Below are 24,434 nucleotides of genomic sequence, written 5' to 3' on the forward strand. Positions count from 1 at the left end.
GCAATGCGTTTCCTTGAAAAATAATTGCACACCTTAGAATGTCCATGAACCAATCAGAATCAAGCATTCAACAGACCCGTGCTATAACAGGTAATTATTTTGACCAAACTTAAAGCAAAAATGCTGCATAATGGGACAAAGGCTTATGGAAGAAATAGGATTTATTGCTTGTCACCATTTCGTGTCATACCTGCTTTGGACAGGGTGTTAGTCAATATGGAAATTGTGTCATGGTTTAATAGTGTTGCAAAAGTTATTGATGTTTTCTATAAATATAAAATCGGCTCATAGTGAAATACATATATAAGAGCTACAGTACACTGAGATCATGAAATTATCCCATTTTATATAATTTACAATATTTGCATTTACGGATTGCACAAGATTTAGGCATGACATAGAGAAGTCCCCATATAGCTACACCAATCCACCAGGTATCACTCTGAATCTCTAGGTTACTTCCCTCCCTACACACTTCCTCTCAGGAAGGGCTGCGCTCAGTGCACACTAGCACACACAGATCATTGGAAGTGACATGGCGAATTTGTGGCAATTTGTAGTAAATCTCCCTTTAATGATAGCGTTTCATTCTGCACCAAATGAGACTTTGCATGTAAAATGGGGAAAGCTATTTAAGATGTAGCATTAGGCAGTTGTCTGAGTGGATGCGGGTGAGTGTGTGTGAGATTGGGATCCACTGCCGCACTCCCTCTGTCTCACTCTCCCTTGTGGCCGCATTGCCATGCCCCCTCCCCTGACTCGTCCTCCGCACTTCATGTATGGAAATGGAAATCCATCATGCCCTTTACCCGTCTGCCTGCTCTGAGGGCCACAGCAATCTACATATTCCCCCACCCTTTCCCAGCCTCTCCACGTAATCAATTTGCCTCCAGCGGAGCGAGGGAGATCCGGGTGGCAAACGACACGAAAAGCAATCTTTATCTCCAGCTTACAACCCCCCAACTGTCGACTGGCATTTATTCAATTTTCACCAGCTCCCCCCCTCTCTCTCTCTCTCTCTCTCTCTCTCTCTCTCTCTCTTTCTCTCGCTTTTCCTTTCTGGTCTCATTGTAGCTGAATTTGGCTGCAAGATAGGGAAAGGGAAAGCTCAGTTTGTCCAGAGTGTAGAGTTTGTGTGAAATTTTGAAAGTCAGCATCACATAATGGATGTTTTTAAACTGAGCACAGCAGGCTAAACAATGAAAACTGTTTAACTGGTGAGTTAGTGAAAGTTAAATGTTCATATGAATCCATCTCATTAGTATAGATGCTAACATGCTACATACTTTAGTATAGATACAAGTATATGCTAATGCATATTTTGGTTATAGAGCCAAACATATACAAACATGTACGTTAGGACAGATGCAAACATATACGTTAGTATAGAGCAAACATATACAAACATATACAGTACATTAATATAGTTACAAACATATATGTTAATACAGAGGTAAACTTAACATCTCAGTGTCACAGTCGGGCCTGACTGTGCCTCCCATGTCTGTGTGTGTTGGTGTTTTCCCTCATGTGTTTCAGGTGCCGCCGGTGGGTGATTGCATTTCCATGGGAACACTGATCGCTCAGCTCATCGATGATCTGCGTTTCCATGAGAACGTTACTTCTCGTTATTTACCTCCTTATTTTAACCCCCCTCGTGTTTCTTGTCATTGCTGAATTCTTTAGTTTATCTGTCAGTTGGTCTGGCTGGTATTTAACCTTCGGTCGGTTTCTGATATCCTGCTATTAGTCTTACTAGTTATTTTCTTTTGTACTGTTTTTCTCTCTTGCGAGAGTTTTGGTTGTATTCCATTGTTTGTTAAATAAAGACTTATTTTTTCTCGCATCCCTGTATTTGGGTCCTTCATCCTAGCAAGTTCGTGACAGAAAAATTCAGCAAGCTATGGACCCAGCAGGGAAGAATTTTCTTTTCAACCCATGTTCTTCTGCTCACCAAAGAGCTGCTTAGGTTAAGAGGATCTTTGAGCCAAGTCCGTGTGGGGATATGCCTTAGAGATTTTTGGCGCTATCCTCAGGTCTGGGATACCATCAGGCCTGCCTTATTGAGATTTTTAGGGCAGGTCTGACTGAGCCCATTAAATCTTGTGTTCCAGAGCAGGGTGAGGGTGGGAGTCTTCTCGAGACGATCAGGCTGGCCATGAAATGGGATGAGTTGATCACAGCCTGCGCCTCGGAAGACTTCCAATCTTCATCCCAACCCGAGAACAGGGACATTCCCCACACGGAAGTTGACGCCTTGGCCACTGCCTCTGCACATCAGAAGAGGAGGAGGAGAAGGAAGAAGCCCAGCCCATCGGCCGAGCCCACTGTGGCTGACCGCCAGGAGGTGGCAGCTGTTCCCAATGCGGCTAACCACCAGGAGGCGGCAGCTGTTCCCTCTTCCGACTGCCAGGAGGAGCTCACTGGTGACCTGCAGGAGGTGGAGGAGCTCACTGATGACTGCCAGGAGGTGGAAGAGCTCGCTGGTGACAGCCAAGAGGCTGAGGAGCTCACTGGAGACAGCCAGGAGGCAGAGGAGCTCGCTGGTGACAGCCAGGAGGCAGAAGAGCTCGCTGGTGGCTGCCAGGAGGTGGAGGAGCCCTTTTTCGACCGCCAGGAGGTGGTGGCCATTCCCGCTGCAGCGCTCTCGAACATGGTGGCCGCGGTCCAGCTTTTCCCGATTCTCCCAGCCACGGAGGCCGCTCCCCATTGGCTGCCAGCGTTCCCGGCCATGGAGGCAGTTCCCCATTCACTGCCAGCGCTCCTGACCACGGCAGCCGTTGCCAAGCCTGTCCGGTTCCCTGTTATCATCAAGTCTGTTCAGTTCCCTAAAGCCATTGATGAGCCTGTCCTGTTCCCTGTGGCCATCGACAAGCCTGTCCAATTCTCTGTGGTCATCGAGTCTGTTCAGTTCCCTGAAGCTTTCGATGAGCCTGGCCAGTTCCCCGTGGCTGTTGACAAGTCTGTCCAGTCTCCTGTGACCGTCGACGATCCTGTCCAGTCCCCAGCAGCCGTCGACCAGTCTGTTGCTCAGCCCAGTAACCAGCACCTGTCTGACACCAGCTACCAGTCTTTTGCTCAGTCCAGTGGCCAGCACCTGTCAGACACAAACCACCAGTCTGTTGCTCAGCCCAGTAACCAGCACCTGTCAGACACAAACTACCAGTCTGTTGCTCATCCCAGTAAATAACACCTGCCAGACACCAGCTACCAATCTGTTCAGTGTCCAGAGGCTGCCACAGACCTCACCCACTATCCTTCTGTCCAAGTACCCGCAGTCACTCTCCAGTCTGTCCAGCCCTCGGCAGCCACTCCCCAGTCTTTCCAGCCCTCGGAGGCAGCTCCCCAGTCTGCCCAGCCCCCAGCATCCAGTGCTCAGTCTGCCCAGCCCCCAGCATCCAGCGCTCTGTCCAGTTCCCTGTGCTCTACCCACTCTATCTCCAGCCCTCAGCGATCGCTTCCCAGTCAGCCCTGTCCTCCACGGCCATCCATGCCCTTCCTGCTAGTACAATCCTCGCTTCTTCTATTGTCCCCCCCCTGCTTTGGCATCCCACAAGGGAACAATTAAACACCAGGGTGTAGTGGCAGGGTTCAGCCACTTCTGTTGGTTGTGTTTTTATTGTCTTTGTGGCTGAACCCTGACACCCTTTTTTTGTGTCTTGTCTAGTCTGGGTCTGTGTTGAGTGCATGGCTCAGTGTTATTCGCCTAGCCATGTGCTCTATCTGTCTTTGTTTTGTCTCTATGTGGGTGCACGGTTTCAGTTTCCTTACCGTGCGCTCATTGGTCTGTTTTGTGTTTCATGTTCGGAGCATGGTGTCTGGATCCTGACTCTCTTGTCTAGTTCGGTTTCGGTTCTGGTGTCGGGATCCGGACACTAATGCTCCATGTCTTGTCTTTCTTCCCACCCTCCTTCCCTGGTCAGTTGGTGTATCTGTTGTGGATGCCAGGAGGCTTCTGTCAGGGCAGGGTACTGTCACAGTCAGGCCTGACTGTGCCTCTCTTGACTGTCTGTCTGTATCATCTGAGTGTCATGTCTGTGTGTGCCATGTCTGTATGTGTCATGTTTTCCTTCATGTGTTTCAGGTGCCGCCGGTGGGTGATTGGCGTTTCCGTGGGAACACTGATGGCTCAGCTCATCGATGATCTGCGTTTCCATGGGAACGGCGATTACTGACGGCACCTGTCCCTCGTTTTTACTTCCTTATTTTAACCCTCCTCATGTTTCTTGTCGTTGCTGAATTATTTTGTTTGTCTGTCAGTTGACCTGGCTGGTATTTAGCCTTTGGATGGTTCCTGATATCCTGCCACTAGTCTTACTAGTTCTTTTAAACTGTTTTTCTCCCTTGAGAGAATTTTGGTTGTATTCTGTTTGTTTGTTAAATAAAGACTTATTTTTTGTTGCATCCCTGTATTTAGATCCTTCATCCTAGCAAGTTTTTGACACTCAAAGCAGCACATCTCTCCCCATTTGTGAGTTTGTTTTTTTGTTTTTTTAGGTTTTTTTCAGTATATCTCGTCTGAAGATTACTTACAAAAAGCTTTAACAAACAAATTCAGCCTCCATTTAAAATTACAGTAATTTCACTCCAAAGGCCAACATGATTTAAACGTTGATGTCAACACAGTAGTGTTATATTTATTCATGCTCCATACACCTATCATTACATAATATCCCACTGCCCCAATATCTCAGGTGCTGTCATTAGCCCTGCCTGCCTGTCCCAAAGGCCCGAATAGAGCAGAAAAGATGGTTTTGGGGTAGTTTGGTGTCCAATGAGTGTATAGGAGACAATACGAGCGCTGCAATGTATGGAGTGTATCGAAGTGTTGTTTAGTTTTTTGACAAGAGGAGATGTGTGAGGTCACTGAGATTCCCCATGCCATGCCGGTGGATTTATGATCCTGAAGAGTCCGTTTATTATCTTGCAAAGAGTGCACTGTCACCAATGGGGCAATTTATTCCCTCTCAAGGCCTGGCCCTGATTTGTGTTGTCTCTTTCTTCTCCTTTCATCTTTTCTCTCTGTCCACTTCTCTTTCTTTCTTCTTCCGGGTGTCAGATCAATCATACTGACTGTGGAAAAGGCAGGCATGAGTCTTATTACCTGAGTAGAGGGGTGGGACAAAACACAGTGCCCCGCCTCCACTTGTCAGTCTTTACAGTTGAGCCTCTTTAGGCCTGTTAGATTTAGTCAGTCACTCAGTCCACCAAAGATAGTTTAAGGAAGTGGTGATGGACCATTTGTAGAAAACTTAATGGGAGAAATTGCTTTACTCAATATGGCGGCTGTAGTAAGGGAAGGCCCATTATTCAGTAAAAATAGCAAACCACCCCCCATTCTTCATCATGTAATTGCATTTTTTTGTGTCATTTGAGCTAAAAAAATAATTCTGATTTTATTAGAGATTTTATATATTGAAATGTAATCTTGACAGTTTTGGAGATTTTAGATTTTCCCCATTTAAGAACACAGGCGCTGTACTTGCCTTAAACCTCTAGATGCTTATTATTTTTTAAAAACAACTTATTTTTTCAAGGAAAAATTACTGTTATCATTTTATTCATTATTTTACATTTTTAAATCATCTTTTTTTTCACACAGATTGCTTTTGCTTTTCTCTGTTTCATTTCTCTCTTTCAAAACTAAATGAGCAAAAATAGGGCCCATGTTCTCTTTTGTCCTTTCTCACCTGCTCTTTTGCTCTTCGCTCCATTTCATTCTCCATTTCATTCGTCCACTCGAGAGACAAGTGTGCCAGACTTTAGATTAGGGTGCAGGCTAATTCAGTTTCACTGCCAGGCTAGAGCAAGCATTTCTCCGGGTGTGAAAGCATGACTCAAAGTGAACATGACAAGGGTGACGTTACCCCTGTCATTGTTCCCCGGGTCGTCATCATGCTGCTTCATAAACACCAAGCAATGACCCAACTATGGGGCACAGAGAGAGGGATTTCTTAAAAAGAGATTCAGCCAGAATGACAGGCAAGGAAACATGCAGAGAGAGAAGTGATATGTGTGTGTGTTGGTGTATGAAAGAGAAAAGGGAAAAAAGACAGTAGAAGACAGTGAGAGAGATAGCAGGAGGGATATTAATGTTACAGAGAGGGATCTGATTTGATATGTCTTTCCCTATTGTCGGCAGATGCTTTAACCGCCCCGTTTAATAATTTCTGCCTTCCAATCAGTCATCCTCAATCCACAATGTCCATGAGGCAAAGATTCAATGAACAATCCACCAGGCCGACTCGAGAGAGTATAACCCCCCAATCCTTTTTTCTCTCTCTCCACCATTCTCCGCCTCTTTAATACAATGTTTACAAGCCGGTGCATTGTCCTCAACATATTTCAAAGTCCTAAGTGCCCAAGGCGTTTCACTGACAAATCAAATAACCGCAAAATCATTTATTTCCTTCTGCCATGGTCTAACTGCAGTAGTGGTGGGGGGGATCAAGTCTTGATGGTAGCATCCATGAGAATGATTACTTCAATAAAAAAATTATAACCCAAATCTGCTTAGCAGTCGTACTTTTGGACAGTAATTGTTTCAAATGCACCATGACCCATTGCTGCCTGGATTGAGTGGCATAGAGGTTGGGTTTGAAACAGTTCACAATTTTTTTATTTTTTTATCTTTCTTCTCCATCTCCAGATGATTAAAAGTGTGATTTGTGTGGCTTTGTTCTCTTTTGTCTCAGCTGTCCTCTCTAAGGCCTGTTCAGGTTCTAAGTGAGGCCAACAAGGGAGCGCTCAGTGTGACTGAGCTAAAGTGAGTGTTGATGGCGGAGACACATGTCCAGCACCTTAGGGGACAGAAATGACGTCTTACACATACAAAGACACACACACATGATCCAAACTGACAGACTGTAGTATCTGTTTATTCGAAAGGTGATGGATTTATAGCCAATGCTACAGTATGACACAAGATCAAACCTGATCAGCCATAACAGCAACAAGTCCCTCTCAACTATGTCAAATTCCCTCTAAATTAACATCAGAGCATGTCAACTGTGCACTTATGTCATTTGTGAATAGCCTTTTTGAGTCAGCACAAGTCTCATTGATTACACAGTATCATCGATCTGAAACTTGTTTTTTGTGACTCACTCTGAATTTTCTTTTCCCTCACAGCAAAAACCCATCACACAAGGACATCAATGCAGCTCCAGGCACACCAAAGGTAAGATGACCACCACTGTGGAGCCATTTAAATCATTATGTTCACTGATAGGCTCTCACACAATTAATGGCAATTACTGTAGAGCTCTATTTCATTCCACAAAGAGGTAAAAAGAGTCTCACTTAACTAAACAAGAGAAGATGCCAACTTCAGGCTTTATTTCCTGCTGTAATTTACTTACATGGAAAATTGAGAACATTAAATGCTTTCTGTCTGGGCTATTCAACAGATCTAGACATGGAAAATGATACCAATGTTTTGTTGTTTCACTTCCTTTAAAGGAGGAAGAGTCAAAGCATATTTCCCCAATTAAATTCATATCCATCTCAATTGAATTATGTATATTATGTGAAATATTGTCATTTATGGTAACGTCTTTTACATTCACTACAAGGTTTACCAGAGATATTTTTTTGTTGTTGTTGTGCTATAAGAACAAATGTCTCATTTTATTTCAAGTAAGGATGTATGACATTATGAGTGGAGAGTATGTACTGAGGGACATCAGGAATTTATTATTCAATTTTACAGAGGTGATGATACCATGAACTTTTCTAAACGCTGGAAATATTTCTAGCTCCCAGTGATCAGAACGCATGACAAACTGCCATCAACCTCACATTTACTGAAGATATTCTGAACACTATATGAGTAATATTTTTATTTCATCTCAGTTTAAATGCAATCCCAAATGGCATGTCTTGGTGTAGAAACCGTTCAATAAGACATAATTGTGATCATAGTCATTCCGTATACAAAATATTGTGCCTCGGCCCGATGGTAAACCTTTGGTTCTGACTGGCAGTTGGTGAGAAACTGAGAATATAGAGAGAGCATGGGAGCCAGAAGACACAGGAGAGAACAGGCCATGTGAGGCGTGACTGAGCATTATATAGCCCACACTTAGTATTCCGTAGGAGTGTGTGGAAAATTAAGAGGCTAGCTGGGATGGTGGAGGGGGTCCATGCTTCTCCCTTAGAAGATGGCGAGCAGGCAGATCAGGCCCAGCTCACTAGTTCTAGAGGGGATTAACCCTGGGCCGAGTTGGCCTGTCTCCACCCTTCTCTCAAGCCACCATTGCCATAGTGACTCCATGCCAGTCTGTGCGGCTAATAATCCATTGGGGCGAAGGCCAACGGCAGTAGACACCACAATTACCACGCTAGCATCTGCAGCACCGCAACAGCGTGTTACGCATACCATCACTCAACAACTTGTTTTAAATATTCTGAAAATTAACATTTTACAAGTTAGATATATTCTATATTTCTCAATATAAGAGTGCCTTATTTTTATTTAATGGTTTCTACATAATAAACATATAAAAGTCATATAAATTTGTGCTCAAAAGTTTGCATTCCCTTGGAGAATTGGTAATATACTGTATGTACCATTTTTAAAGAAAACATGAGTGAGCAGGAAAAACACATTTCTTTTATTTCTTATGGGATCATTATTCAACTGTAGGTTATAACAGAATGGCACAATCATAAAACAAAACATGGCAACAAAGAAAAAAAGGAAATGACCCCTGTTCAAAAGTCTGCATACTCTTAGTTGTTAATACTGTGTATTGCCCCCTTTAGCATCAATGACAGCGAGCAGTCTTTTGTAATAGCTGTCTATGAGGCCCCAAATTCTTGCAGGTGGTATAGCTGCCCATTCGTCTTGGCAAAATGCCTCCAGGTCATGCAAAGTCTTTGGTCGTCTTGCATGAACCGCACGTTTGAGATCTCCCCAGAGTGGCTTGATGATATTAAGGTCAGGAGACTGTGATGGCCACTCCAGAACCTTCAACTTTTTCTGCTGCAACCACTGGAGGGTCAACTTGGCCTTGTGCTTAGGGTCATTGTCGTGCTGGAAAGTCCAAGAGCGTCCCATGCACAGCTTTCGTGCAGAAGAATGCAAATTGTCTGCCAGTATTTTCTGATAACATGCTGCATTCATCTTGCCATCAATTTTCATAAGATTCCCCGTGCCTTTAGAGCTCACACACTCCCAAAACATCAGTGAGCCACCACCATGCTTCACAGTGGGGATGGTATTCTTTTCACTATAGGCCTTGTTGACCCCTCTCCAAACATAGCACTTATGGTTGTGACCATAAAGCTCTATTTTGGTCTCATCACTCCAAATTACAGTGTGCCAGAAGCTGTGAGGCATGTCAAGGTGTTGTTGGGCATATTGTGACTGGGCTTTTTTGTGGCATTGGCACAGTAAAGGCTTCTTTCCGGCAACTGGACCATGCAGCTCATTTTTGTTCAAGTATCGTTTTATTGTGCTCCTTGAAACAACCACACCGTCTTTACAGAGCAGCCTGTATTTCACCTGAGGTTACCTGTGGGTTTTTCTTTGTATCCTGAACAATTCTTCTGGCAATTGTGGCTGAAATCATTCTTGGTCTACCTGACCATAGCTTGGTATCAAGAGATCCCCAAATTTTCCACTTCTTAATAAGTGATTGAACAGTACTGACTTACATTTTCAAGGCTTTGGATATCTTTTTATATCCTTTTCCATCTTTATTAAGTTCCATTACCTTGTTACACAGGTCTTTTGACAGTTCTTTTCTGCTCCCCACAGCTCAGTATCTAGCCTGCTCAGTGCATCCATGTAAGAGCTAACAAACTCATTGACTATTTATACACAGACACTAATTGCAATTTAAAAAGCCACAGGTGTGGGAAATTAACCATTAATTGCCATTTAAACCTGTGTGTGTCACCTCGTGTGTCTGTAACAAGGCCAAACATTCAAGGGTATGTAAACTATTGATCAGGGCCATTTGGGTGATTTCTGGTATCATTATGATTTAAAAAGGAGCCAAACAACTATGTTAAATAAAAGACAGTTTTTTTGCATGATCAGTCATATTTTCAAAATCAATGCCAAAATTTCACAATTTCTACCAGGGTATGCAAACTTTTGAGCACAACTCTACTTTAATTAAAACATTATTTTATTAACCACAGGTATTAAAGGTTTAGTTTGGCCAAAAATGAAAATTCTCTCATAATTTACTCATTTTCATGTCATCCCAGATTTGTATGACTTTCTTTCTTCTGCTGAACACAAACAAAGATTTTTAGATGAATATTTCAGCTCTGTAGGTCCTCACAATGCAAGTGAATGTTGACCAGACTTTTGAACCTCCAAAAATCACATATAGGCATCATTAAAGTAAACCACACAACTTCAGTGGTTTAATATATGTCTTCTGAAGCAATGCAATTGCTCTGGGTGATAAACAGATCAATATTTCAATCCTTTTTTTACTATAAATCTTCACTTTCACTGAAATTGCAAGTGGAGATTTATAGTAAAAAAGGACTTAAATAATGATCTGATTCTCTCCCACACCTATTATATCACTTATAAATTACTTTTATGGTGCCTATATGTGATGTTTGGCACTTGAAAGGTCTGGTCACCATTCGCTTGCATTGTATGGGCCTACATTGCTGAGATATTCTTCTAAAAATCTTTGTTTGTGTTCTGAAGAAGAAAGAAAGTCATACACATCTGGGATGGCATGAGGGTGAGTGAATGATAAGACAATTTTCATTTTGGGTGAACTATCTCTTTAAGTGCCATCCTTCTGCTAAAAGATATAGCCCTTTTTATTAAAAACTACCTTGTGCTAACATTAATAGTTGGTTTCTATGAGTATTGTACAGTGATGTACACAGTAGCTAGGTGAACAAGTATTTCATGTCATAACTGTTACTATATTGTATAGTTTAGCACGACTGGAGCATTGTTATGACCAATCAGCATCCAAGATTCTTAATATAAACTGGAACTCTTTTGTAAATGTAATGCTACAATAGTTTATGTTCTGATGTTGTTTTATGCCGAGGTGGCCCTTCACATGTCATTGGTTACTTTTACCAATTTGCATCAAACAATGAAACAGTTAAACTTTACTTACACTTGAAGCTGTAGATCTAAATCATTCTAAATGATACACATTCTCTGGTACACACCGTATTCCCTGAGCTACAAAGGTTTTGAGATCACAAATAAATTGTTTCCTGACCTTGTGATTCAAAAGCATAAGGAGCCATGCATAATGTCTAATTTACTGTCCCTGTAGAGAGAGGCTGCCATTTTTCACATATTAATATTAGATTACAGTTGTCAGCCACTAAAGCCGCGCGCCCTCCACTCACTCTGATTAATCAGTGCAGATTGTAAATACAAATATTTTATAGCCGCCTCATAAAAACCAGGACGGAGATCAAGACTCCCAATAAGTAAGCAGTATTTTCCCTCCCGCCTTTCCCCAGTCATTTGAGAAATTAAGTCAATTAGGTTTTCAGAAGGACAGGCCTGTTACATCTCCTATTGCATGGAGGTAGCTTTATAGCCGATCAAAGTGTCCTGTCATGCTGTTTGGTGTCCTGGTATCTCTCTATTCCTCTGTAGAAGCCTCCATTACTCTAAACACTGATGTCCTGTCAACACTTCTAGTTTAAAGCTGAATTGGCAGTTAATTGTTTTCTGTCAACATTTATGAACATAAGTCACATTGTTACAGCACTCCGATTCTGGCATTCTGGAGTTCTTGTGGTGGTGTAGTTTTTTTTTTTTTTTTTTAACAGGCTACAGCATCACTTCTGTGGATGACATGTTTATCTAGCGGATGGCTGCTCACCTCTTTGTCTCGCTTTGTGTTTTTCTCTCTCGCTAGTCTCTCCTGTTGTCAGTGCACATCAAACGCGAGGGCGAGTCTCCAGTTGTGTCCCCGCTCTCCTCTGATGAAGCTCACCATTCTGACAGATACCAGGTGAGACGGGAAGCCTCAGACAGAGCGAAACTGTCACAGGTACAGAGTGACATACAGACTGTGCAGTTCTGACACTGAACACAACTCCACCATACAGACCACTAAAACCCTCCACTCTGATGCTACCATTCAATTCAGTGGGTTTTAGCTTGTTGAGAATGTCTCGCAATGTGGGAGTCTAAGAATTGAAGTGAATGTCCATGCAGCCAGTTTCTGCTTTCATTGATGTAAAGATGTAATATTTAGGATGGAATTTCCTGAGATGTAATATTAATATTTAAATATTAAAAAAGAGATTGGACAGGGGGCAGTTTTTTGTGTGTCAACAGGTATTGATTACTCATAAACAATGCTTAGAAAATGGTAAACAGTGCTGGATTATATTTTCTATATTATCTAATCAAATTATTTCTGATTACTGTTGGATTACCTCTGACCTAACAGTGTTACTTAAATACATTTAAGAAAACTTAATAAATACAAATATCAGAATTTATATGATTTTTGGTGTTTTACACGCTATTTTCGGTTGAGATGACAGAAAAAAGATGGTGTGAATAATTCTTAATTAGAAGATGATTTTTTACTATTGTTTTCCAAGTTTAAATTTGACTTCCAGAATCAAAAATAAGTGAAGGCAATGGATATGATGTACATAGTATTTCACAGCTATACTGCACATCAGCAGTGTTTAGTAACTTGCATAATTATTCATCAGGAGAAGGCATGGTCTAACGTATATCAGTGGTAGGCTGATTTAGAATTAAAAAAAAATTATTTAAAACAAAAGTGGGACCAATACATTATAAACAATTTACTGCTGTTGCCTGATTAATATGTAATTATGTAATCCATAAAAAGTAATTGTAATCTGGTTATTTTGAGTATTTTAAAATGTAATTTAATCTAATTACAATTACTTGATTTTTGTAATCTGATTACATACTGATGGTATGTACCAGCACTGATGGAAACTGTAGTTACATTTCAATATAAAACTACAATTACTACAGACATTGTAGGTATTAGAACCACTGTTAATAAACAAAAGAAATGGCAGAAAATTCTGGGAAGTCATTTTGAAAGCTTACTCTTTTTGAAGGAGAAAACCATTTTAGTTTATTATCCTTTTACATTAGTAAAAATAACTGTAGTAACTATTTTAATTTTGGTGTAAATATATCCTGTTGATGCTCGTTGACCCCACCCATGGGTTTGACTTTACTTTGCTTAAATTACTTCACATTTACCATATAATGTGCTGTTCAAATTATACATCTTTATATGTCAACAATATTAACTCTTTTTTGACTAGACTATATAGTATATGTTGCACATCAACAGGTTAATAAAAAAAAAAGACTGTTCAGTCAAATTCAACTTAAATTTAAGTTTTAACCAAAAAGTGTGTCAATTACAGTGCAAATTGAAAAAAATAAGTTAAAAAAGCACTTTGTGTATGTGTGCAATGCATCCAGCTTTTCTCCTCCAAAATATCCTCCATCTTATCCCAGACTGGATCTGACTGCTGGATGTATTAATACAGGCCGAGATCTGTTCTGTTAATCTCCAGCCCCAGGTTTACTCAGGCAGTAATGTGTGTTCTGCTCTGATATGTAATCATCCATAGTTTAACCCTGGGCTAATCTACACTGCCCCCGAGCCCCGGATATCATCTATGTGCTCCAGTGTCCTTGACATGTTTGTTTTCTTCCTGTGCATCCCCCCTGGAGCTGTGGGTTTGTGGGACATTTTCCTCCCCATTCTCTATCTGTCCCTCAACCCCAGAATTTCTCAATTAAAAATGTCCAGACAGATCTTTGCACACTGGATATAACAAGGCCATCCTGCGTGGTTCAGATAATTCTTTCGAATTTGCCTCCAACCTTACAAAACGTATTCTCATCTTGAGGCCTTAAAGGTAAATGGCACAATTTAAAGCAAGGATGCTCAAATGATCTCATTCAAATGATTAAGCTATGCTTTTCCCCTAAAATTCATGAACATCCTCTTTTATAACACAATCTATCTAGTGGGTAAGCACATGGCCTTTAACATATAGTGTATCATCAGAACATAGACTGATTTTGACCAGTAGTGTCTCAAAAGCTCCTAAAGGGGACTGCCTGCAGACATGATACATGAGAATTAGGTAGCGTGTTATGTATCATGAACTTTTCAAGGATATTTTTTTTTCTACAGCTTTTATTGATTTTAGTTCATGTTTGTTTATAAATATACTATTGTTCATTGTTAGTTCAAACTGCATTAACTTATACAAATTAAATATTATAATGTATTAGTATGTAGAAATTAAGATTAATAAATGCTGAAAAGGTTTTGTTCATTGTTAATTCAATAGTTAATAATATTGTTAGGCTTATTATTCCGTTAACTAATGTTGAGGTAGCCTGTAACCTTATTGCAAAGTGTTACCACTTCAACTCTATAATGGGGGTTATAGATGATGAGTAGGTGATGTTCATTAGGTCCTAAATGGATCAGTCCTTATTTTTAAGTTATTCTATAAACTGGAACATTAGGGCTTTCTGAAGGGTTGACAACAGCTGATAAGTGGTTTTCTGCTTAGTTTTCTTCTTTTAATTGAGAAGAAGCAATGCCATGTTTTGCTGTTTAAGTAGCTAGTACTAATGCCTAAATTTATGAGAATGTCAAAGCTTCAATATCCTCAATACACCTCGTGAAATATCAATAATGGAACACAGATCAGACGCGTCATTTACATACTGCTGCGCACAAGTGGCAGAAGACGGAACTACACCAGTTATAACATTTGACTCTGACGTGGGGAGCACATGACCGGTAGCAACATGGCGGCGGTGGCGCGCTGAAACGAACTGTTGTAGTGAGCCTGTATTTTCAATCCTTCTGCATCCTTCATAAATGTATTATTCAGTCCCATATCGGCGTTTTGTTAGGGAATTATCCTGGTCTAATTATGTAGTTAATCAAATGAGTTTGGGGAGTTCTGGCGTTTGCAATGGAAGAGGAGGTGGAGAGCAGTGGCAATAGAGAAGTAGGTTTTGTTTACAGTTAGACATCCGCAGAATCCAGTGCAATCCAGTGATACGCGCTTCATTAAAGCCTTCATAAATACATTATAATACACTTAAATGACTGACATTTTTTTGTTCCCCCTTTTTTTCCCCAACATGCAGACGTTTTTACGAGTGCGGGCAAACAGGCAAACACGATTGAATGGTATGTATATTTTATACCTGCATTTAGAGAAGTGATACACTGACTATTTGTTGTCCTTTAATATTTTTTCTTAATGATGTTAACCATCAACAGTGCAGTATATACTGAACAAAGAGGGGTTAAGATTTATTAAAAGCAAATAAATTGTACTGTTAATTAATGTTGAAAGTAATTTGTCATCAATTTCTGAGGTATGCTTACATGCTGTTTATATGTATGTGTGTATATCTATCTATCTATCTATATATATATATATATATATATATATCACACACACACACACACACACACACACGTCAGTATCAGAAGTATTTCAGCAATATTTGCCCCCTGGATTTAATTTATAGGGACATTTTTTTTACCTTAATGTAGCTTTTTTTTTTTTTTTTTTTTTTCTCCAACCATATAAAACAAGATGTGTCTCATCTGTTTATCAAATATTTCATGAATACGGATTCTCAAAATTTTGAGTTTATTACCTTAAGATTAAATCTAAATCAACTCATTTGATATATATATATATATATATATATATATATATATATATATATATATATAGGGCTATAATAGAATATTAAGAACTATAGCAGATTTTACAAAAACAATAATTCATTGCAGGGGCATTAGTTTTGCCCCCACATTTTACATTTTTGGGGCATTTTTGTCACTTTCGGTGGCATTTGCCCCTCAAGCCTGATATACTGTATATATGTATGTGTGTATATATATATATATATATATATATATATATGTATGTATGTGTGTGTGTTTGTGTGTGATTTAACAAGAATGAAATAAAACTGCTGGTCTTGTATTAGTTTGTCTGGGTGGATTGAGCATTATTTTAGACATTTAAATGGATAGTTTGCCCAATCAAATTAATTTTGTGACATCATTTACTCACCCTTATGTTCCAAACCGACAAACTTTCTTTCGTTGTTAACATGAGATGTTAGGCGGAGCCTCAGTCACCATTTCATTTCAATGTATGGAAAAGATGCAGTGAAAGTGAATGGTGACTGAGGCTAATGTTCTTGCTAACATCTCAGTTTGTTTTCCGTGGAACAAAATCATTCTTTTGGTTTGGAACAACATGAGGGTGAGTGAATTTTGACAGTTTTAATTATTGGGTGGAGACATCTTGCTGTTTTGAACTTGTCAGAATAAGTCTCTTCACTTTGTCTGAAAACAGAGCTCAGTGGTTTCCAACCAATAGTCTTTAGTTGGTGGGTGTGATTGAGCTGCCACACCCAGGCAGGGATGGTGTGAGCCGGTAACTCTCTAACCTACGGCCAGTTGTTATTTCTGGGTCTCTGTATCTGTCTGACACGGACAGGGTCTTCTCACCTTTCATTGTGCATCAGCCAAATGCTCATCAGCACTGGTGTCTTTCAAATGGCCTTGCCAGAAGCTTGACATCCTTATCGACCTAAGTGTCTGTCCCATGTTAAGGAGAATAGCTGCCTTTCGGCCTTTAATGGGAACAATACAGAGATTTCAACAAGCCTGAGCTGCCCTACTTGGAATGACATAGCTGTTTTGTGAAAACGTGTCTCCTTAGATGTGTACTCCATTGTATCCGCCCTGTGTTTTTGCACTTCCCTTGACTGTAGCGCCTGCCCAAGCAGAGAATCACCTTAACCCTTAATTTTTTCATGTGCCAACAGTCGATGACCTTTGCTGGTGCAGGCGCTACACCAAGGAAAGTTTCAAAAGTCCCTCAATCCCAGTGCCCAGAGGAGTGCCCCTAGCCCCTTGCTGCCTGCGGCATGGTAAGACCCCCCTCCCCCATTTATCGCAGCCGCAGGCACTGTAAGGGTAAATGGGGATGTCTTTGTTTAAACCCTAGCCCACATTAATGTATATCACCTCTCATCTGAGACGCTGTGGTTTCAGAGTGAGGGCTGGATGGAAAAACTCTTGCCGTGCCTAATTAATTGCCTTTTTCTCTTCCTATTTAATGATGTCCACCCCCCCCCCCCACACACACACACACACATACACATTACCGTCAATGTGGCTGCAAAGAGATTATGAGACAGTGTCCCTCACCCTCTCTCTTTCTCTCTCTCCTCCTCCTGGAGGTAATAGCAGAACCACCAGTCCCCCTCGGCCCCATTCGCAATCACAGCCACCTAAAAATTAATGTCCCCACACACCATTTGCAGTTAAGAAAAAGCGACAGAGACTTATGGTGCAATAGGCGCTGTTCTGCTGTGTTAAATTTCTAATTATGTGCTCGTGGAGGGGAGGGGGAGAGAAAGACACCCTGAATGGCCAGTTCATGCCCATCACTGATATAACCAGCAGGAATTGGTGTCTGGATGCGAAGGTCTAATGGACAGAGTTCACCTCTGAGCCCTATCAAATCACTGTCATATTTTGCCACCATCTTCTTTGCCTCAGTAAAATCCTTGACTAGAGCTGCCTTCTATCCTGAGGCTAGTTCTGTAAAACAGTGTATTGGTTAACTTTTATGTGGGCTTAATGCTGCCAGCACTGTTCTGAATGGATCTTGTGATGACAAAGGTGCACCATGATATTCATGTTAGCTGTTTTGCAGATAAGTTGTGTGTCTTTCATTATTAAATGTTTGAACAGCCAGCTGCTTCCAGAGCTGTTCAGTTTGTTTAGAAACTAAGCCATGATGCAGATAAAATGATGCGGACATGATATGAGGCAGCTTTACTAGGACACAGCACAGTTTGTTTACAGTGATGATGGATTTCTTATTAGCTTGTTCGTTTGTTAGTTAGTAATTTAGTAGCTAGTTAATTAGTTGACCGAGCCTAGCATCACCAATATTGTGCGTCAAGTGAAACAAATTACAATTCTTTGGGGGTATTCATGTTTTAATCATGATTTATGAGAGTATTATTGATAATGAGTATTTATGTTCACTTTGCTCCATTGATATATCACATAGTCTCTCTCCTTTCTTCTGCTGTAGCTCGGATTGGGAAGATGAAGCGCCGAAAGCCTGAAGATGGGCAGGTATGTCCATTGTGCAACGCCCCGCTGACAGGGACAGAGGAGGAAATGAGTAGGCATGTGGAACAATGTCTGTTCAAGGTAGCTTCATAAACCCAAACCACTGGGCTCCGACCTCCTCTAGAAGCTTTGGCCTTTCTACCCTCACCTTTCCCTGGACATCAGCCTCTGTTCACAAACCAAAACACACACACACACACACACACACTCCTTTGGAGTTTGCTTCTTATGGCTAGCACACATCAAAGGTAGTGTTGTTTGGTGTTGTATCATTCCTACATGGGTGTCCAGGGAAAAGTGGATGGATTAGCTCTTTCCTGGAATAGGTTCCTCCTCCTGACTACTTCACTTTAGCAAATGTGGTTGGAAGTTTTGCATCCTAAACTACTTTAGAGATGTTCTACTATATAGTCATCGGATTTGGACTTTATAAAGGGGTTTAATGGAAACTGTTGTTCACAGTCTGGCTTGCATCCTTTTTAGCCATTTCTGTGGTTCAGGATGCAGCACTTGGTCTTTATTATATAGTGGGTCCCTCTTAACCTGTCTAATCTAGTAGTTCTCATGATACTAATGCACTCTCGGTGGTTGGAGTTTTGGTGTTCTATTGCATGTGGTCTGATAACTCCTAAAATTAGACATCATTAGAAGTTAGTGGATTTTAGAGCCTTGCTTCCTTCGATATAGTCACACTCTGCGGTTGTGTCTTTATATTGAATAGACTGATTGAAGTGTGTTGGTGCATGTTTGATAAGTGGTTTTGTTTTCTCAGAGGGAAAGTGGAATAGAAGAGGATTCCGCAGATGTTGAAGGAGAGAACGGAACGCGCTTTGAAGAGTACGAGTGGTGCGGACAGAAGAGGGTCCGAGCCACCACTTTACTGGAAGGTGGCTTCAGAGGTAAGCAATCCTCACATTTTTTGGACATGCTACAGAATAGCTTTTTGTCAATATTATTGATCTTTAAGAAAAGTTTACATTCCAAGGTTGTCAGTATAGCTGTCAAAGCTCACTATGACATTTTAAACTGTTTGAGGGTATGTACATTTCATTGAATGTACGCATAACTGTGCAAGATGGAGTGTGTATATGTTTGTGTGTTCATTTGGAGGCTAGCAGCTGTAGTCCAGACGAGGTGAACTCTGGCAGGCCCTGCTCCGCTTTCAAGGAGTCAAAGGAAAACACATTTAGCTGTGCAATTGACCCGCCTCACCCAGTACAGAGATGTGTGTGAGTGAAATAGGCCACTGACCCCTGGGCTTCCCTGCCCAGGAATGCAATTATAGCTCCCAACCTAACTCCGCTCACCTGGGACATTCTCTATCACATATACACACACTCATGCTCACACACACACTCCTTAAGACCCTTTTGATGTGCTGCCATTGAAGGACTTTCAAGGGAATTCTAGTTGGTTCATAAATAATTTACTTTCTCAGATTATTTTTACACATGGAAGTGCCATTTATTCCTCCATACTAAAGATTTTTATCCTAGAACTTTTCTTAGTGTCCAGTCTTTAATAGATCAGTTATTTTGAAACACATCTTGAAAGCGATATTTTTATACAGTCAAGTTTGTAGAAAGTGCAAAATGAACATCTATCAAAAATGCAACAGTTTTGCTTTTTACCTCCAAGACTGTCAGTTTCATATTTAGAAAAATAGTTCTCCTCCCTCAGTGGTCTTTTGTAAACTTCTGCCCTCTTAAATGGAAAGGCTGTTCGATCCCAAGAAGAAAACAGATTGTAAAGCTGTGTGGATTAAGAAAAAAAGGGAGTTGCTCCTCTAACGCCTGGCTAGACAGACGGTGGCCCAGATCAATTCTGCATGTAAACAGAGCTGTGTGTCTGTACAGAAGATCTCAACCCTTTATCTTCAGCACAGACAAACCCTCCTGCAGACAGTGGTGTAATGGTGATAGAGGGGGACCCAGTGAGAAGTGACTCTGGCCCAGGGGCCACTTAAAAGCTCCCCCCAGGATGCTCAGAAGGTGGATTTTTGCCTTGAAAGCTCAGCTGAAGTTCTCAAGCGTTCAATCGGCCCTGCATTGCAGAATCCCTCCAGCCCATGGGGAGCTAGACTGGGGGAAGATGGGGAGGGGGGCTTGAAAGGGGTCTTCAATAGGATAAGAGGCCTATCGTCTCTGAACACCAGCCCCTCTCTCTCTTTGAGGACCAGTAAAAAAACAGGGAGGAAACGCTTTAAACCGAACAAAAAGAGCGTGATAAGGGAAAAGGGAGACCGAGAGGAAGAGAGAAATCGAAGAGGATCAGTTTGTAGTGGAGGCCCATAAGGCCTCCTGTGTCCGTGGCTTAGCAGGGCTGTTGTGCTGATGAAGAGATAGAGATGGAGGAGATTTGGTGCAGGGAAAGCAGGAAGAACAGAGGCCCACCGCCCGCTTTTGTAAAAAAAAAAAAAAAAAAAACTTTAAAGATGGCCGCTTTGAGCCCCCCTCCCCGACAGGCAAACATGGTAAATGCCATCCTGATTGGATAAACTCTGACCTGTGACACATACTGCGAAAGACTGACAAGTGTCATGGCAACCAGGTTGAGAGGCCATGTTTCATTTCCTTTTCTTCTGGGATCTTTGTGTCCGTCTCTCTGCAGCGACATGACACACCTGTCTCAGGTGCCATATGTAGATTAGCCCTTAACATCAACTATGGCATATGCAAATCAGGTTGCTAAATGTAACCCAACAAGGAAAGATTGTGCATTGTTCATGTAAGGATGTAAAATTTAAAGGCAGGGTTTCCACGGTCATGGAAAGCCTGGAAATATCATGGAATTTTAAAATTGTGATTTCCAGGCATGAAAAAGTAATTGACATAAATTAAAACTTAAAAGGGATAGTTAACCCAAAAATGAAAATTGTCATTTACTCAACCTCATGTTGTTCCAAACCCATATGACTTTATTTCTTCAGTGGACAAAAGGAGATATTAGGCAGCATTTACCCTCAGTCACTATTCATTTTCACTGTATGAAAAAAATGCAAAGAAAGTGAATGGTGACTGAGGCCAATGTTCTGCCTTGCCTAACATTTCCTTTTATGTTCCATAGAAGAAAGACATTTGGGGGTGGGTGAATGATGACAGAATTTTTGGATCTGTGATTCCTTTAAAAATCATAGAAATTCAGTTAGTGGATATTTATAGTTCTGCTATGCTCTAAGATATTTCATTGGCTGGATTTATTTATTTTATGTGCGTGTGTGCAATCTCCATAAAATTACTTTCAAAAATCCTTATCCAGTAATCACAAATGACTGGAAAAGCAATGGAAATGCACTGGTCAAGAAGTCAATTAATTTTAAGTTGTATTGCGCTTTTCACAATACACATAATTTCAAAGCAGCTTCACAGAAAATCATGTTGTTTTACAAGTCATGTATTAATTGAATAAACTGAGTAGATTTTCTTGGTATATGTGATGTTTAAAAATAAAGGATATTGATTTAAATTTAAAGGGATAGTTCACCCAAAAATGAAAATGCTCTCATCATTCATCTCTCATGCTATCCCAGATTGGTTTTACTTTCTTCTGCAGAACACAAACAAAGATTTTTAGAAGAATATTCCAGCTCTGTAGTCAGAAGACCAATATTAAACCACTGGAGTCGTTTGGATCACATTTATGCTGCCTTTTATGTGATTTTTGGTGCTTGAAAAGTCTGGTCACGATTCAGTTGCATTTTATGGAAGTACAGAGCTGTAATATTCATCTAAAAATCTTTGTTTGTGTTCAGCAGAAGAAAGAAATTCATACACATCTGGGATGGCATGAAAGTGAGTAAATGATGAGAGAGTTTTCATTTTTGGGTGAACTATCCCTTTAAGATGAATGATTAAGTGTAAAAAAAAAAATGGGAACCCTGTGAAAGGAGTAAAACAGGACTTCTATCGCAACCTGTTTAAGTGTGGCACATTGTATGCTAACAAGCACTGTTTGTATTGTTATGCAGAGTACTAGATCTGAATTGCACACCTATACAGTTAAATACAGTTTACATTGTGATAAAGGGAGACAGTCTTACATTGATCTTGTGTGCAGTAAGTGGGAGTAAGCTTATGTCCCTGAGGCTGCCAGGCAAAGAGGCGGTGCAACGACGTGCATAATTTGACTGAGGGGCAGTTAGAGTGGCACTGACCTTTTCGGCACATATTAGATTGCCTGCCAAGGCTGCTTAACATTAGCTCCAGCTCTCAGTCAGACATTGCTAAAATCCAAATAAATTCTATATAAAAAAAAAAAAAAGAGAAAAGAACACCAACACTGCTCAGGTAGTTATGCACCATTCAGGTGGTTTTGATGTTATGCTTGCCTGAGTAGGTGTCTGCTGCTTTTTTTGTTCAGCTGTCCACACCAAGGTGGACAGTCCTGTATTGGTTATAGAAGCCAGTCCCTGCTTAAGGCTACATGACATCCTTCCTGCCCTAGCTCCAGCAATGCATTAGCTGAGATCTGTAGCCTGATCAATTGATTGGATTAAAAGCGATTTTTTTTTTTTTTTTCTCTCTTCCTTATGGCCTGCCACATCTTCTGCCGGCATGGCTGCCATTAGTGGTCACAACAATCTGTTTATTAGGTTTTTTCGCTGTTTTTTTCCCTCTGCCTGTCTCTGCCGCTTGTCCACAGCGCATTAATGAATTGTTAACCATCATTTGCAGATTATGGATTTTTTTTTTTTTTTTTTTTTTGTGGCCAAGACCTCCACCAATCGCCCACCTGTAGACAGTGGCGTATCCAGGACATTTTTACTGGGGTGGCCAAGATGGGGCACAGACCTAGTGTGGGGTGGCGACACCGGGAGAAACTTTCTGAATGTCACATGATCAAAATGTGTAAATATCGCATTGCTTTGCTTCAACATCTACACATGTAGAATAAATAATTCTTAAACTCATGTTAGCATTCACTGAATTGTTTGTATTCAATATCAGACTGTTGTTTTGACATTTGACAGTTTTCTATTCCTGTTCTATTTCAACCTATTACAGTTTCTGGGAATCTCTGGTTATTTTAACATAACATCCATTTCTAAATCAGTAATTGTTTAGGAAAAGTCAGTTCCACGTTTTTAAGAGCTATTCTCATTGTAGAGAATTAATCTGCGTATAACATCAGGTATAGTGTATAATCATAAAAAGATACAAGTACAGGTGATAACTGATTGAGGCGCAATTCAATCAATCATTCAATCAATTATTCATTCATTTATTAGCTATAACTGCACTGTCCAGCAGAAATATTGTTAAATTGGGTACAAATCAGTGTGTGAAATTGGCTACGAGGGCTTATAGGTGTCTGTCTGGAAACCCCAAAATTGCAGATTGAGCTCTGAATACAGTAAAAAACAAAACTCTATTTACAGTGTCTACTCAGGTTTATTTTCCACATGTTCTGATAGTTTCAATTACTTTGAATATTACCAAATAAAATAGTTAGTCAAATCCTTTGCGGCATTTAAGTGCAATTTGCCCTGCCTCTGCATATTTAAAATGTCAAATAAGGTATAAAAACTTTGAAGATTTTATTGGTCTGACTGACCAATAATACACATACAGAGCTCATAAATAACTCATGTAAAGATTTAAAGTACAGTCACAGCACAGAACCTTCCATTTCACACACAGGTTAGCCATATATATAACTTTAGCTATTGAACATATACATCTGTAAAACGCTTTACACACCTCCGTCATTAAATCAGAAAACATGGCATTTCATATTTCATGTCAGTATAAAGATAACATGCTGAATGTGATGTAGGGTCTAGCTTACTCTTTAACCTAGCTACTGTAACAATGAAAAAATGTTTTCACATTCACATGGAAATTTGGGATAAATTAAACGTTAGATTAGATGAACATACCTCTCAAATAGCAGCTTTCTTTTTGACCACAAATCGACGTCGTCAACTCATTGGAAGTTGGAGGTAGATGCTAGCTCGTGTCAGCTTCGTGCTTCTGACTGACCATTATACTCCAGATCTGGCGCCCGCTGCCCGCGACCTGCGGCACCTGCCAGGTCACCCGCGGCCTGCCCCTCCCCCCACTGATCAAAGATCAGCTCACACAGCTTCAGTCCCACCACTACTATAATGGTCAGAAATATAAAACTGACCCTGGATCAGTGTGGCTCTAAATCAACAAATGACCTGAGATGTCATCTTTGATTGACAGGTGTTTCTATTGGTTCTTCGTTCTTGTGTTGATGAACATGATGAACTACCAATCAGTTCTGGGG

The 24,434-nt window shown here is 40.6% G+C and overlaps 1 protein-coding gene across 8 annotated transcripts in view; it reads left to right on the forward strand.

Annotated features, from left to right (window-relative positions):
• Positions 1-24,434, forward strand: part of LOC127442125 (E3 ubiquitin-protein ligase RNF220-like) — a 159,257-nt gene that overhangs the window by 110,944 nt on the left and 23,879 nt on the right. For 2 of the 8 annotated variants that reach the window (XM_051699937.1, XM_051699940.1), the window contains exons 4-9: positions 7,132-7,180; positions 11,874-11,969; positions 15,149-15,191; positions 16,859-16,963; positions 18,142-18,263; positions 18,955-19,081. In XM_051699937.1, the coding sequence (XP_051555897.1) occupies positions 7,132-7,180; positions 11,874-11,969; positions 15,149-15,191; positions 16,859-16,963; positions 18,142-18,263; positions 18,955-19,081 (542 nt within the window). Of the gene's footprint in view, positions 1-7,131; positions 7,181-11,873; positions 11,970-14,762; positions 15,007-15,148; positions 15,192-16,858; positions 16,964-18,141; positions 18,264-18,954; positions 19,082-24,434 lie in introns of those variants that run through there. The other 6 variants (XM_051699941.1, XM_051699944.1, XM_051699939.1 and 3 more) reach the window with 4 other exon arrangements.

Source organism: Myxocyprinus asiaticus, chromosome 6 (genome assembly GCF_019703515.2).
Source record: "Myxocyprinus asiaticus isolate MX2 ecotype Aquarium Trade chromosome 6, UBuf_Myxa_2, whole genome shotgun sequence".
Lineage (NCBI taxonomy): Eukaryota > Metazoa > Chordata > Actinopteri > Cypriniformes > Catostomidae > Myxocyprinus > Myxocyprinus asiaticus.